Below are 13,365 nucleotides of genomic sequence, written 5' to 3' on the forward strand. Positions count from 1 at the left end.
ACCCTGAAAGAAATATCGAAGCGTTTCCAATATCACTGTACTGATTAATACCATAATAATATACTGAGTAATACTGTGATGGATTTCTTCATCAGCAAGGGATCATGTTTTGATGTCATATCATATTATGGGAATTGGTATACTGGAATCCAGAGGTTGAGCTTATTGTCATTCTTTTATTTATTTCTGAGAAATCTTTTTTTTTTTTTTGGTCTTTTTGTCATTTCTTGGGCCGCTCTCACAGCATAGGGAGGTTCCCAGGCTAGGGGTCGAATTGGAGCTATAGCTGCTGGCCAACGGCAGAGCCACAGCAACACAGGATCCAAGCTGCATCTGCGACCTACACCATAGCCCACGGTAACGCCGGATCCTTAACCCACTGAGCAAGGCCAGGGATCGAACCCGCAACCTCATGGTTTCTAGTCGGATTCGTTAACCACTGAGCCATGACGGGAACTCCAAAAATCTTTAAATGGGAACTAGCGTCTGGGAAAAGAGAACAAGCTTTGCATTTGGTCAAAGCTACATGCAGAAAGATGAGGGTCCAGCGTCCAATCCCATGCATTGTCTAATTTAGGCAAGTCCTTTAACACTTCTGAGCCCTGGTGGAACACATTAATGACACCTACCCCAAGGGCGGTGAGGAATTTTGAATGGAGGTGACTATGTAAAGCACTGAGCACCATGCAGGCCCATGGAGGGCAGACACAGGTGATCTTTCCCGTTCTGTCCATGGTCCGAAAGCCTCTTCAAGGATTTCATGCATCCCTCAGAAAGTATGTTGGGTCGATTGCTTCAGGAACACCGTTGAAATGAAAACCCGTACTTTGTAGGTATCCTTTCGGATCTTAAACTAACTGTCATGGAGCTGGCATGAGATTATCAACGAATCTTCCAGTTTATGAGCAAATTACCTCCCTACTTCTGATGAGCATTACAGTTGGAAATTAAGGGTCAGAAGTCACCTGAAGGACAATGGCATTCACTTGGAGTCACGTGAACAATGTGTTTCTTCCTTAAAACAATGCATTTGGTCACCCTAAGGACACACCTCAGTATCCTGACAGCATAGCGGAGTAGCAAGAAGATGATGTTGAAGACAGACCTGCCATTCAACAGCTGGGTGCCTCTGTGGCTCTCTGAGCCTCAGTTTCTTTTCCTTTTCCTTTTTTTTTTTTTTTTTTTTGGTCTTTTTGCCTTTTCTAGGGCCGCACCCGTGGCATCTGGAGGTTCCCAGGCTAGGGGTCTCATTGGAGCTATAGCCACCGGCCTATGCCAGAGTGATAGCAACGCGGGATCCGAGCTGTGTCTGCGGCCTACACCACAGCTCACGGCAACGCTGGATCCTTAACCCACTGAGCAAGGCCAGGGATTGAACCCACAACCTCGTGGTTCCTAGTCGGATTCGTTAACCACTGCGCCAAGACAGGAACTCCAAGCCTCAGTTTCTTCATCAGCAACATAGGTGTCATAGTGTGAGGGTGAGTATAAATAAAGCTGGTGAAACCCCACAAACCATGCCTGGCAAATGGAAAGTGCTCAGTGAGAGCTGCTTTTATCCTTGGCTCCCTCTCAGATCTTCACACCTACCTGGTTTGGGAGAAGGAATGGGGCAACTAAGTCAATGATTTTAAATCTATATTTTATTTCTTTCCTATTAAGGCTGAATATAATGTGTGGGAAAAGCCAGAGATGATTAAGTGCAAACCCTGTAAAACACACAGGATAATTTGCTTTGAAGTTTCCAATGGTGGCTCTGGAGGAGTTAACTTCATAATTTGTTCTTTATGCTGTATATGAAGGCACTTTCAAGTGCAGAGACACTAAAAAGGGTCTGGTTACGTCTTTCTCAAGCTAAGCATGTTTAACTATCTGTAAAGCTATTTTGTAGGTGAAGACAATATGGGAAGAGGTCACAAGTAAGAATGAAACTGGAATATAGCAGCACCCCAAATTGTCATCACTAGAGGTTCTTCTAATATTTTTAATACTTTTTCCTAATGACCTCTGTGGTGTGTTTTAGCTTCCTGTTCTCCACAGCATCTGTACTGTTACGGTGTCACACACACTGCATTGTGATTGTAATATGGATTGCGTTTTCATACTTTTTCAACCTCCCTGCTCCAGAGTGGGCTCAGACAATACTTGCTAAACTGAGAACAAGCATTCCTCTCTATGTGTAGACCAGGTACTAATTATATTAAATTCCTCTTTATATATTAACTATATAACAATTTTACTAGGAAATATTTATTCAACATTTACTATCTTCTGGAGTTCCCGTCATGGCGCAGTGGTTAGCAAATCCGACTAGGAAACATGAGGTTGCGTGTTCGAACCCTGGCCTTGCTCAGTGGGTTAAGGATCCAGTATTGCTGTGAGCTGTGGTGTAGGTCGCAGACATGGCTTGGATCCCGTGTTGCTGTGGCTCTGGCATAGGCTGGTCGCTACAGCTCCGATTCCACCCCTAGCCTGGGAACCTCCAGATGCAGTGGGAGCAGCCCTAGAAAAGGCAAAAAGACAAAAAAAAAAAAAAAAAAAAAAAAAAAAATTTACTCTCTTCCAAACATCACAGACTTTTTTCAGTTAACAACTCATTTATTCTCACGATAAATTCTGGATGCATATCATCATTATCTCCATTGCACAGGTGTGGCTTTCCTGTGACATCCTGACGCTCCCCCTAGGTCTGGGAAACTCAGGTGACATTATCTATGTGAACTACAGCCAGGAAGACGAATCAATTCCAAAACAGTCCTGAAACTTCAGGTTTCACCAATATTTTCATTCTCCTTCTCCTACCCTCCTAAACATTTTCTAGAAAGAGGAACAAATGATTCAGAAATCTCATTTCCTTTCTATACTTCTGCAGCATAAAAGGACGTGGTTTATCCACAGGCTGCCCTGGGTGGGTGAGTAATGGCTATAGATTCATCTTCCCCGTGGGTATTCTCAAGGACACGGGGAAAACAGTTCTCAGCACGACACCTGTTGTGCTTAAAAAAGGTACACTTGGACATGAACCATTGTGGGTAACTTCTTTTACTACACGAATGACTGCGATGAGCAGTTTCACCTGTGCCTCTGGAGAGAAGGTGCCTATTGCACCCACTCACACAATGGCCACAGTAGTAAAAGCAGTTCACTCCTGGGGCAGGGTGGATTGGTACCCTAAAAGGTGTTCCGTGTTAAAATGGCAAGGTTTATCCATCCTGGAGACAGAGTGTGAGATCAAACACTACCCATCTTTCCGGCAGCCTCACCCGATTCTCCAAAGGGAAGGGGCATGCAGGGGAGATCTTATAAAGTGAATGAGTACATTAAGGCAATAATGGTATTTACCACATGCTGGGATGTCACACAGGTCGGACTTAAAGTTCTCATCCAAGGTGAAGCACCAGGGAGCTTCCTTCTGATTCCCTGGGTTGCGGCAATAGGAGTGCCCTCCATTCAGTTCTGGGAAACGGAGGGCGGTGAAGGTGTGTGTGTGGGGATATTGGGAATTCCACGGCTGGCACTGGCGCCCTGATTTGGTCACACTGACGGTCCCCCGGTAGTCCACACCTGTGCTGTTGTAGCACTTGTGATCTGAAATACACAATAGAAGAGCCCAAACTGTGAGAGGGAAACAGAGCTGCTGCGGGAGCTCCTGGGCTGCTGTTTCTGGAGGTCGTGGCAGAGGTTTTCCTGATGGTCACTGCCACAGGGCAGTGTCCCCACTTGCTAAGCTGGGACACAGAGCTGGCCCTGCAGTGACATTCCTGGGAGGATTTACAGCTTATGCATCAGGCAGAAAACCCATCCTCCCCAAGGATTTTTGATCCTGAACACAGAAAAAAATCACAACTGGGGCAGGACCTGAGGGCAGGAGTAATTTCCTAGCGAATGGTGGAAGGAATGTTCTTTCCCTTTCTGCTTGGTGGCCTTAGACATGAGTCATGTGATAAAGAATCCGGTTCACAGAAAATGTTTATTAGCAGCAGTGCACTATGGTTTCTGGCAAGGGTTAGTGGCAGGGCTGTGCTGATGCACCAGACATGCTGGAGAAACAGGTCCTAGTAAGTCCTCCTCCTGAGGACTCTTGCTGGAAAGCACTGCAAAAATCTCATTAAGTTGAAACAAACTGGAACCTGGAGGAGTAATGATCAGATGAGAGTAATACTAGTAATAACGGATGATATTGCTATTTTAGGTGCATTGACTTATTTGGCAAAGCAAAGCATGGGAATGGCCAAGAGGAAACGAAAACACTGCCAGCGAGTTTAATTAGAGATGAATGGGAAATGCAGAGAAAAACAGTCGTTTGTTTGATGATGGTGAGAAGATGGAGGATGGAGGCAGGCCCCCATATATGTATTTTTAAAATTATAGTCCAGGAGTTCCCGTCGTGGCGAAGTGGTTAACAAATCCAACTAGGAACCATGAGGTTGTGGGCTTGATCCCTGGCCTTGCTCAGTGGGTTAATGATCCGGCGTTGCCGTGAGCTGTGGTGTAGGTTGCAGACGCGGCTCGGATCCAGCGTTGCTGTGGCTCTGGCGTAGACTGGTGGCTACAGCTCTGATTCGACCCCTGGCCTGGGAACCTCCATATGCCGCAGGAGCGGCCCAAGAAATAGCAAAAAAAAGACAAAAAAAAAATTCATTTAAATTATAGTCCAATACATATCTAATTGACCAGCAGTGTATGTAGAACATTCAAAATAATACTGTGCGAACTTGACCACTATCTCATCCCAGAACACTGATATCATTCCAAAGGAGCCCCTATGCTTATTAAACTGTCACTCCCCACTCCCCCTTACCCCCCATCCCTGGAAACCACTAACCTGCTACCTATCTCTATGGATTTGCCTACTCTGGATAGTTCATATAAATGGACTCATACAATGGCCTCTGGTTTCTTTCACGATAATAGAGTTTTCAAGTTCAACCATGGTATATAGCATGTAACAGGATTTTATTCCTCTTCATGGGTGAATAATATTTCACCGTGTAGATATACCACAATGTATTTACCAACTCACTCACGGATGGACATGTGGGTTGTTTCCACCATTTAGCCATTGTGAATAGAGCTGTTATAAACCTTTTTGGACATGTTTTTGTTTGAACATCTGTTTCCGACTCTTTTAGGTGTGGCATTGCTGGGACATATGGTAAGTCTATTTTTAAGTCATTAAGGAACCAGTCACCATATTTTGAAACTATCATCTCCATGCAGCTTCTGAAAGATAGGCACTACATCGAATCCACTGCTGAACACTCGCCCCCCACAGAGTATTTGGCCCATTGGAACATATTCTGACTACCAAGATGAATCATTGCTGGGGATCAAGATCCAGTTTTCACTGTGCCATGGGGTTGCTGACAGGACAGAAGGTCAGGGACTGCCACCTACTTTTATTTATAGGATCTGCCATGGGAATTCCAATCCGGATGCAGTTTGCAGCTTCGGGGCTTTCTGGCTGGGGGAGATCTTCACAGTTGGGCAGTTTCAGCCTCATCAGAATCATGGGATTGGATCTTGCAAAAATGTACTCTGTCTGACACAGGACGTTTTCCAGGATTTCACATTCATCGCGACACAAGTCCCGGGGCTTTGGGACAGATGAGGTTTCATCACAGTACGGGAAGGCATAGTGGCACAGAGAAGGAATGGCAAACTGAGAACACTTATCAGATAAGTGACTGGAGGTGCCGATCATGGTGAAGGCGGCTGGAAAACAAACACAATTATTAACTCCCAGGGGCGGGATTTATCTCCTCCGGTTATCTGGTCCACAGATATCAGATGTAAACACACATTGGAAGGAATCTGCTGTGCTCAAACAGACAAGGCCAAGAGAAGGAGATTCATTTCAGATGTCTCAGCGGCTTACTTTCACTGGCTTGAAAAAAATCATTTTGACTACAAAGTTAAAAAAACAGGATTAAGTTACATATGTACTGTTTCCTAATAAAAAGAATTAATTAGGTTAAAGTACAATATATTTTTCATTTTCATTACAAAGCAACAGAACTTTTATGTTTCATCCGGTACTTTTTATTAGTTCTGTGAAGCTTCTAAAACATTTGACAGCTGCAGGGCAGAACTTGCTTTCTGTGGTGGCTGAGCCCGATCCCAGGATTGAGTTCTGGGTCTTGCCTCTGAGTTGCTGGATCACATGGGGGAACCTGTGTAATTTGTGGCTTGAATACTTACTGTGCCATCTTCTCAAAGTGAGGCAACTCACTTGGAAATTCTTAGAGAGCACATCTCAGTTATTCCAGTGGGTATCACAGAATATTCATGGTTGCTTAGCCTGACCTCTGACCCCTCACAAAAAGATCACTAGCAGAATTCCTGTCGTGGCGCAGTGGTTAATGAATCTGACTAAGAACCATGAGGTTGTGGGTTTGATTCCTGGCCTTGCTCAGTGGGTTAAGAATCCGGCGTTGCCGTGAGCTGTGGTGTAGGTTGCAGACTCGGTTCGGATCCCGTGTTGCTGTGGCTGTGGTGTAGGCCAGTGGCTACAGCTCCTATTAGACCCCTAGCCTGGAACCTCCATATGCCATGGGTGCAGCCCTAAAAAGCATTAAAAAAAAAAAAAAAAGATCGCTAGCTTTTGCATACCTCTGCTGATGAGAAGCTTATCCCTCACAAGGCAGACTATGAGGTTGTTGGTACCTCATTTCCCAAAGTATGTTCCTCAGCACATTAATTCAGTAGACTGTTAAAAGTGTTTGAGAAACTGGGGTTCCATAGCCAAACAAGTTTGGGAAATGCTGAGTTAAACAAAGTTAAATGGATTAAAAAAAAAAAGAAACAAAATTGTAATACTTTCCAATAAGCTGATGTCCATTGAAAATGTCCAAAGGAGGAGTTCCTGTCATGGCTCAGTAGTAACAAACCTGACTAATATTCATGATGCCGTGGGTTTGATCCCTGGCCTTGCTCAGTGGGTTAAGGATGCGGCACCGCCATGAGCTGTGGTGTATGTAGGTCGCAGATGTGGCTCGGATCTGGTGTTGCTGTGGCTGTGGCAAAAGCCTGCAGCTACAGTTTCCATTTGACTCCTAGTCTGGCAGCTTTCATATGCCATGGGTGTGGCACTACAAAGACAAAAAAAAAAGTAAAAGTAAAAATAAAATGTCCAAGGGAGGATTATCATAGGGGGGTGACCAAATGTTTATATCAGAACTCCCATTTATTTTTGTGAATACATAGTAAGAAGTATGTTAAAACCTTCTTTTATTAGAGGTTGCAATGTGCCTTCACTAGCTCCTCCCCATCAGTCTAGCTTTGCTCTTGAAAGCCTTCGGGCTTTAGTGAGTGACAACTACATCTTCTTTTTTTTTTTTTTTTTTTTTTTTTGCTATTTCTTGGGCCGCTCACGCAGCATATGGAGGTTCCCAGGCTAGGGGTTGAATCGGAGCTGCAGCCACCGGCCTACGCCAGAGCCACAGCAGCGTGGGATCCGAGCCGCGTCTGCGACCTACACCACAGCTCACGGCAACGCTGGATCTTTAACCCACTGAGCAAGGGCAGGGACCGAACCCGAAACCTCATGGTTCCTAGTCGGATTCGTTAACCACTGCGCCACGACGGGAACTCCCAACTACATCTTCTTGGAGTGGCTTCTCCAGGTTAAATGGCTCCTCTGGCCCCCTCTGAGTTCCTTCAACCTCCTCACGGGCCAAAGTTTCCGGACTTTTTGCAGTTCTGTCTGCCTTGTGTTTGTTCTGGCCCCTCTTAAAGTCCTAGGCTTGCCAGATAAACTATAGGGCAGCCAGTGACATGTGAATTTCAGATGAACATATGGGACTTACTTATATTAAAAAATTATCAAATGTAACTAGGTGCCTTATATTTTTCTTTCCTAAAGCTGGCCATCTTATTAGAATTTCAGAAGGGTGGGTTTTTTTAAACGATTTTTTTTTTTTCCATTATAGCTGGTTTACAGTGTTCTGTCAATTTTCTGCTCTACCGCAAGATCACGCATACATGTATACATTCTTTTTTCTCACAGTATCCTCCATCCTGCTCCATTAGAAGTGACTAGATATAGTTCCCAGTGCTCCACAGCAGGATCTCATTGCTTAGCCATTCCAAAGACAATAGTTTGCATCTATTAACCCCCAATTCCCAGTCCATCCCAGCCCCTCCCCTTCCACCTTGCAGAAAGGTGATGTTAACATCTTGCAATGGTACAGGGCACAGAGTAATAACTACACTAATGGGAGAGGCACAGGCTGCCATAACCACCAGAACCAGGAGTGTGAAATCGTGCAGGGTGTCGGACCCTCCCTACCTCACGTGTGTGCCAGACAGAGCTTCACTATCAGGTTGCCGTTAAAAAGATACTTTCAGGGGAGTTCCCGTCGTGGTGCAGTAGTTAACGAATCCGACTAGGAACCATGAGGTTTCGGGTTCGATCCCTGCCCTTGCTCAGTGGGTTGACGATCTGGCGTTGCCGTGAGCTGTGGTATAGGTTGCAGACGCGGCTCGGATCCCGTGTTGCTGTGGCTCTGGCGTAGGCTGGAGGCTACAGCTCCGATTCCACCCCTAGCCTGGGAACTTCCATATGCCGCGAGAGCGGCCCAAGAAATGGCAAAAAGACAAAAAAAAAAAAAAAAAAAAGATACTTTCAGAGTTCCTGTGGTGGCTCAGCGGTAACAAACCTGTCTAGTATCCATGAGGATGCGGGTTTGAGCCCTGGCCTCACTCAGTGGGTCAGGGATCCGGCATTGCCATGAGCTGTGGTGTAGGTTGAAGATGCAGCCCGGATCCCGCGTGCCCATGGCTGTGGTATAGGCCAGTAGCTGTAGCTCCAGTTTGACCCCTAGCTTGGGAACTTCCACATGTTGAGGATGTGGCCCTTAAAAAAAAAAAAGACAATGAAAAGATACTTTCAATTCTGAATAGTGAAGCCTAAAATAGAGAAAGCTAGAACAGCAAGCGCCCTATGAACATCTTGCTTCCCCACTCACAGAAGAAGGAAGACATTTGCATGGAGAGTAGGAGACTTTCCCCAAGGTCACAGCAATGGCAACACTGGGATGACTGCCTCCAGAATTTTAGACTCGAAATGCATCCCCTTTCAGCGGACACAGTGATGCTTCTAAACAGCAAGCTCTGTGAGGGCAGAGACATACCTGGTTTACTCGCCACATGGTCATATTCCCAGTGCCCAGCCTGGTTTCTGGGATGTCTGAGGCACTCGATAATATTTATTGAGTGTTTGAATGAATGTGAGACTTCTCAAGCCTCCTTTTCCTCCAAGGGCGAACTTCCATAAATTATTCTAATGTAAATTCCAGAGCAGAGATCATATCTCATGCTTCTTTATGGCCCTGCTCCTAACCCCGGTGCCTGGCCTAATCCTTTGTCAAGAGAAGAGCTCAATAAAACTTCTGGTGAGAAAAAAAACTGTGATGTAAGGTATAAACACCACTTCATTGCTGTTACCTACCTGTGATCTGATTTTCTATTTCCCCTTGCATGTGCAAAGACTCCATGTAGACAGTGCGGTTGCCAATAAATCTGGCACACGCAATCCCTCTGTATGGCTGACAGAATCCATCTTCTTCGTACTCATCTCTGAAAAGAGAGCAAAGATGTGAGCTGAGGCAGTCGGTATATACAGGCAGCTGGCTCTGGTGCACCACACCCAAGACAGTCACTAGGGGGCGCAGTTGGGCACAGGATCCGAAAGACTGGGCTCAGGAATCTGGGCTTTTTCCTCAATTCCATCCGCCGCTTAAAACATCTGGTGGTCACGTTGGGCAAGTTTCCTTTACCCCCAGAAAATCGTCCTGAAGCACAAAGTCATCCTTAAATCTGGGAGAAAACACTTTTATTTTCGCAGCTGGTGGTGGGCTGGAAGATGATGTAGCTGTGAGAGTGAAGAGGAAATGAGGTGGAAATCTGGGCACAGGTTCTACGAGTTGTTTGTTGCTGTTTTTTAAGCACAGATTATTTCTGCTTCATTTGCTACAAAGGCGTGGGTGCATGATCCCTAAGATCCACCCTGACTGATATGTCAATTACGAGTCGCCACCAGGTTGAAGCTGAGTGCAGCTGGAAAGCAACTCGAGGGCAGTCCAGTTCTGCGGTTCCTCCCTGCCTAAGACCCGTTATCCCTACGCTGCAGAGAGAGAGGTCCATGGCAAACCCTGGACTGGACAATTTCAAATGAGTCACTAAGTCCCGGGAAATCGAGAGAAAACGTCCATGGAAACGGGCTTTCACGAGCCCCTAAAACTTCGAAAAGGATTTGGCTGCCTCCAAATTATAATAATAAAAGGCGCGGGGGGGGGGGGGGAAATAGATTTTATTCTGACAACCACGGAGATGCCAGAAAGGGATGTGATGAGTGACAGTGTGGCAAATGGCTAGAGATCTAAGGCTGGAGATGAGGACCTAAAAGGGCAGGGTCAGCTTGAAAGCACCGGGGCCATAACCTCCCACAAGGACCTATGATAACACAAGACACCAGAGCACAGAATATCCATCTGCTTCTGAAAGGCAGACCACAGCCAAACAGAAGGCTGCCGGTCCGACTCATGGGCTGACTTCCACCCTGATGTCCCTGGCTGGAGTCAACACACCATGGGAACAAAGCACCCCTCTTTCTCTTTGGTTTCTTTCTTTTTCTTTCTTTCTTTGTTTTTCTTAACTCTTTCATTTCCTTTCTTTCACTTTTTTTCTTTTACTTTTTTTTATTTTTAATTGTAATCAATAGTTATTTCCTGCATACATTTTTTTTTCTACTGTACAGCATGGTGACCCAGTTACACATACATGTAGACATTCTTTTTTCTCCCACTATTGTGGTTGCCCAGGGGGAGGCGGAGGGAGGGGGATGGGCTGGGAGCTTGGGGTTAATAGAGGCAAACTATTGCCGTTGGAATGGTTCCTTCTAAGTTCAAGTACTTGAGAGCAAAAGCCAGGAGAACAAAAATTCTCCTTGGTTTAACGTTGGCATGTCCTTGGGCAACCTCCCAAATGAGATGAAGCTGCTAACTGACCTCTCTACCCCATAAGGCCAGGTCAGGAGGATCCTATGAAATTGTGTAAATGCTTTTAAAAAGTGCTACACCGAGGTAACTTCTTATTGTTATGGAAGTACTTATATTTAAAAAGACATGAATTTAAAGGGTCATTATTTATTAAACTTCTCCTTTATCAAATCGACTGTGCACGCAGTGCTCTGGCCCTGGACCGCCACACCTGAGGGTTCCGGGAGGAAGTCTAGAAACGCCCCCAGAAGAGGAAACCAGGTGGAAAAAAAAACCCTGATAGAACTGATCTTTAAAAGACACTCATTTCAGCTGCTTTCTATGCCCTATTCTCGAAAACAGTCACGTCAAAGGTGGAGATGGGGCCGTTATCCTCAGTTTCGTCCCCTAAATAGTTTGCAGGGCAAAGCTCATAAAAACGTGACCTGGAGTTCCCATCGTGGCTCAGTGGTTAACGAATCCAACTAGGAACCATGAGGTTGCAGGTTCGATCCCTGGCCTTGCTCAGTGGGTTAAGGATCCAGCGTTGCCGGGAGCTGTGGTGTAGGTCGCAGACGCGGCTCGGATCCTGCATTGCTGTGGCTCTGGCGTAGGCCAGTGGTTCCCATTCGACCCCTAGCCTGGGAACCTCCATATGCCGCAGGAGTGGCCCCAGAAAAGGCAAAAAGACAAAAAAAAAAAAAAAAAAAAAAGAAGTGACCTATAAGTACACATACAAATGAATATATCATATACCTGACATAAAGACCCTGAAATTTTAATGTTGCAAAATCCTGCAAGCACTCCACATGTTTACTTTCATAAATCCTAGAGTAACGTTGAAGCCTTTTTGGCTTAAATTTTACTTGGGTTGTAAAATTAACCCCACTTTTATTGGGTAACTAATACCATAAACCTATGGGGAGAAAGAAGTTTCTCGATGACCCTGGCTTGGATCTTAGAAACTGAAGTCCTGAGACCGGAATGTACCCCCGCATCAACCCCCTCCCCCGCTATTACACAAGATGCTCTTCTAACCCGAGGCATTAGCGGAGCCCTGGATTTTTAAGGTGTCATTATGAGAACACTTCTTCCTCCCCCACATTAAACTCTCAAGGCCTCAATTTATATCTCTTGGGAGGACAAAACCCTGGAATTACCCCCAGATATAAATCCCCAACCTACTGGGAGTTCCCATATTTTATGTGTGAGGCTTAGGCTAAACTTCTTACCACCTTTCCAGTTCAAGACTCTAAAAAGACCCTTTGAATACTGTTTGCCAGAATAAAATGGAAAGTAATTCTTTGGCTGCATATTTCTTATCAAGGGCTTAGAGCTGCAGGTGTATTAAAATTTTGACTGTGCCCAGAATTCTTGATATTTTGGCCAGTCGCTTGGGGATAGATATAAAAGACAACACGAAACAAAATTTTAAAAAACAGTATGTAATGTCATCTGTTAGGGAGTAGTTTTCTCAGCTCTGGCTGCTTATAGAATCTCCTCGGGCAATTTTCAGAAACACCAGTGCTCCAACCCCACCTCGACTTAGTAAATCAGTCTCTGGGGATGCAGCTGAGGCATTCATGCATTTGAAAAGGCTCTCCGGTGATTTGAATGTGGTTGGGAACCACAGCTCTAGAAAAATAAACATGTATTAAGTGGCTGCCACTCTCTGTGCCGGGTACTATGCTAAGTGCTTTCTTCAAAGTAGCCTCTTGTGCGGTATTATCATCCTTATTTATCAGAGGGAGAAACTCAAGTTCAGAGATGTCTGAATTGAAGCAACTGGCTCAGAGTCACAAAGCCAGTAAGTGGTGGAGCTAAGGTTTAAACTGAAACTTCAAGCTCAATCTTGAATACCAGGCTGTGAGATCTGTCATGCTCTACTTTTTAATACAACGTTTAATGAAATCAGCTGAATAATAATAAATAAGGGGCTTTCTCACGAGCCTTGACTCTGCACGAGGCACTGCGGAACTCCATTTCTATATAAGAGCAACATTAAGTCATTTAATCTTGACAACAGCCTTATACAGAAAGTGAAGGTGTCACTATTCCCATTTTATAGACGAGAAAACTGTAGGGTCCGAAAGAGCAAAGAACTTGGGCAACGCGACACAGCAAGCAGAACTAGATTTGCCCCGAATTAGTGCTTGTAACTGTGGTACAGAGCTTCCTTCCAAATGGTTGGCTGTGGAAGGTTCTGCACTGCTTCCAGGGGCTTTCTACTGTGAGGATGTTTTGGTGTTTGCGGGGTGGCAAAAAGCTTTTCTTTTAAACATCAAGTCACGAGTGCCTTTCATCCTTTTCATTTTTCCTGCTGCCTGTGGCTGGAGGAGAACAAACGCCCCTGCAACATTAATCAGCTTTATGCTTTTCTCTGGCT

The 13,365-nt window shown here is 45.2% G+C and overlaps 1 protein-coding gene across 8 annotated transcripts in view; it reads right to left on the reverse strand.

Annotated features, from left to right (window-relative positions):
• ROR1 (receptor tyrosine kinase like orphan receptor 1) overlaps positions 1-13,365 on the reverse strand; it is a 446,898-nt gene that overhangs the window by 31,813 nt on the left and 401,720 nt on the right. For all 8 annotated transcript variants that reach the window (XM_084964835.1, XM_084964833.1, XM_021097760.2 and 5 more), the window contains 3 exons: positions 9,452-9,579; positions 5,398-5,715; positions 3,343-3,588 (listed from right to left, as the gene is read on the reverse strand). In XM_084964835.1, coding sequence (XP_084820961.1) covers positions 3,343-3,588; positions 5,398-5,715; positions 9,452-9,579 — 692 coding nt within the window. The remainder of the gene's footprint in view (positions 1-3,342; positions 3,589-5,397; positions 5,716-9,451; positions 9,580-13,365) is intronic.

The sequence above is a fragment of the Sus scrofa genome, chromosome 6 (assembly GCF_054392235.1).
Source record: "Sus scrofa isolate SSC_HxYL_T2T_F1_AM1 chromosome 6, Sscrofa_HxYL_maternal_Yorkshire_Landrace_v2.0, whole genome shotgun sequence".
Classification (NCBI taxonomy): Eukaryota; Metazoa; Chordata; class Mammalia; order Artiodactyla; family Suidae; genus Sus; species Sus scrofa.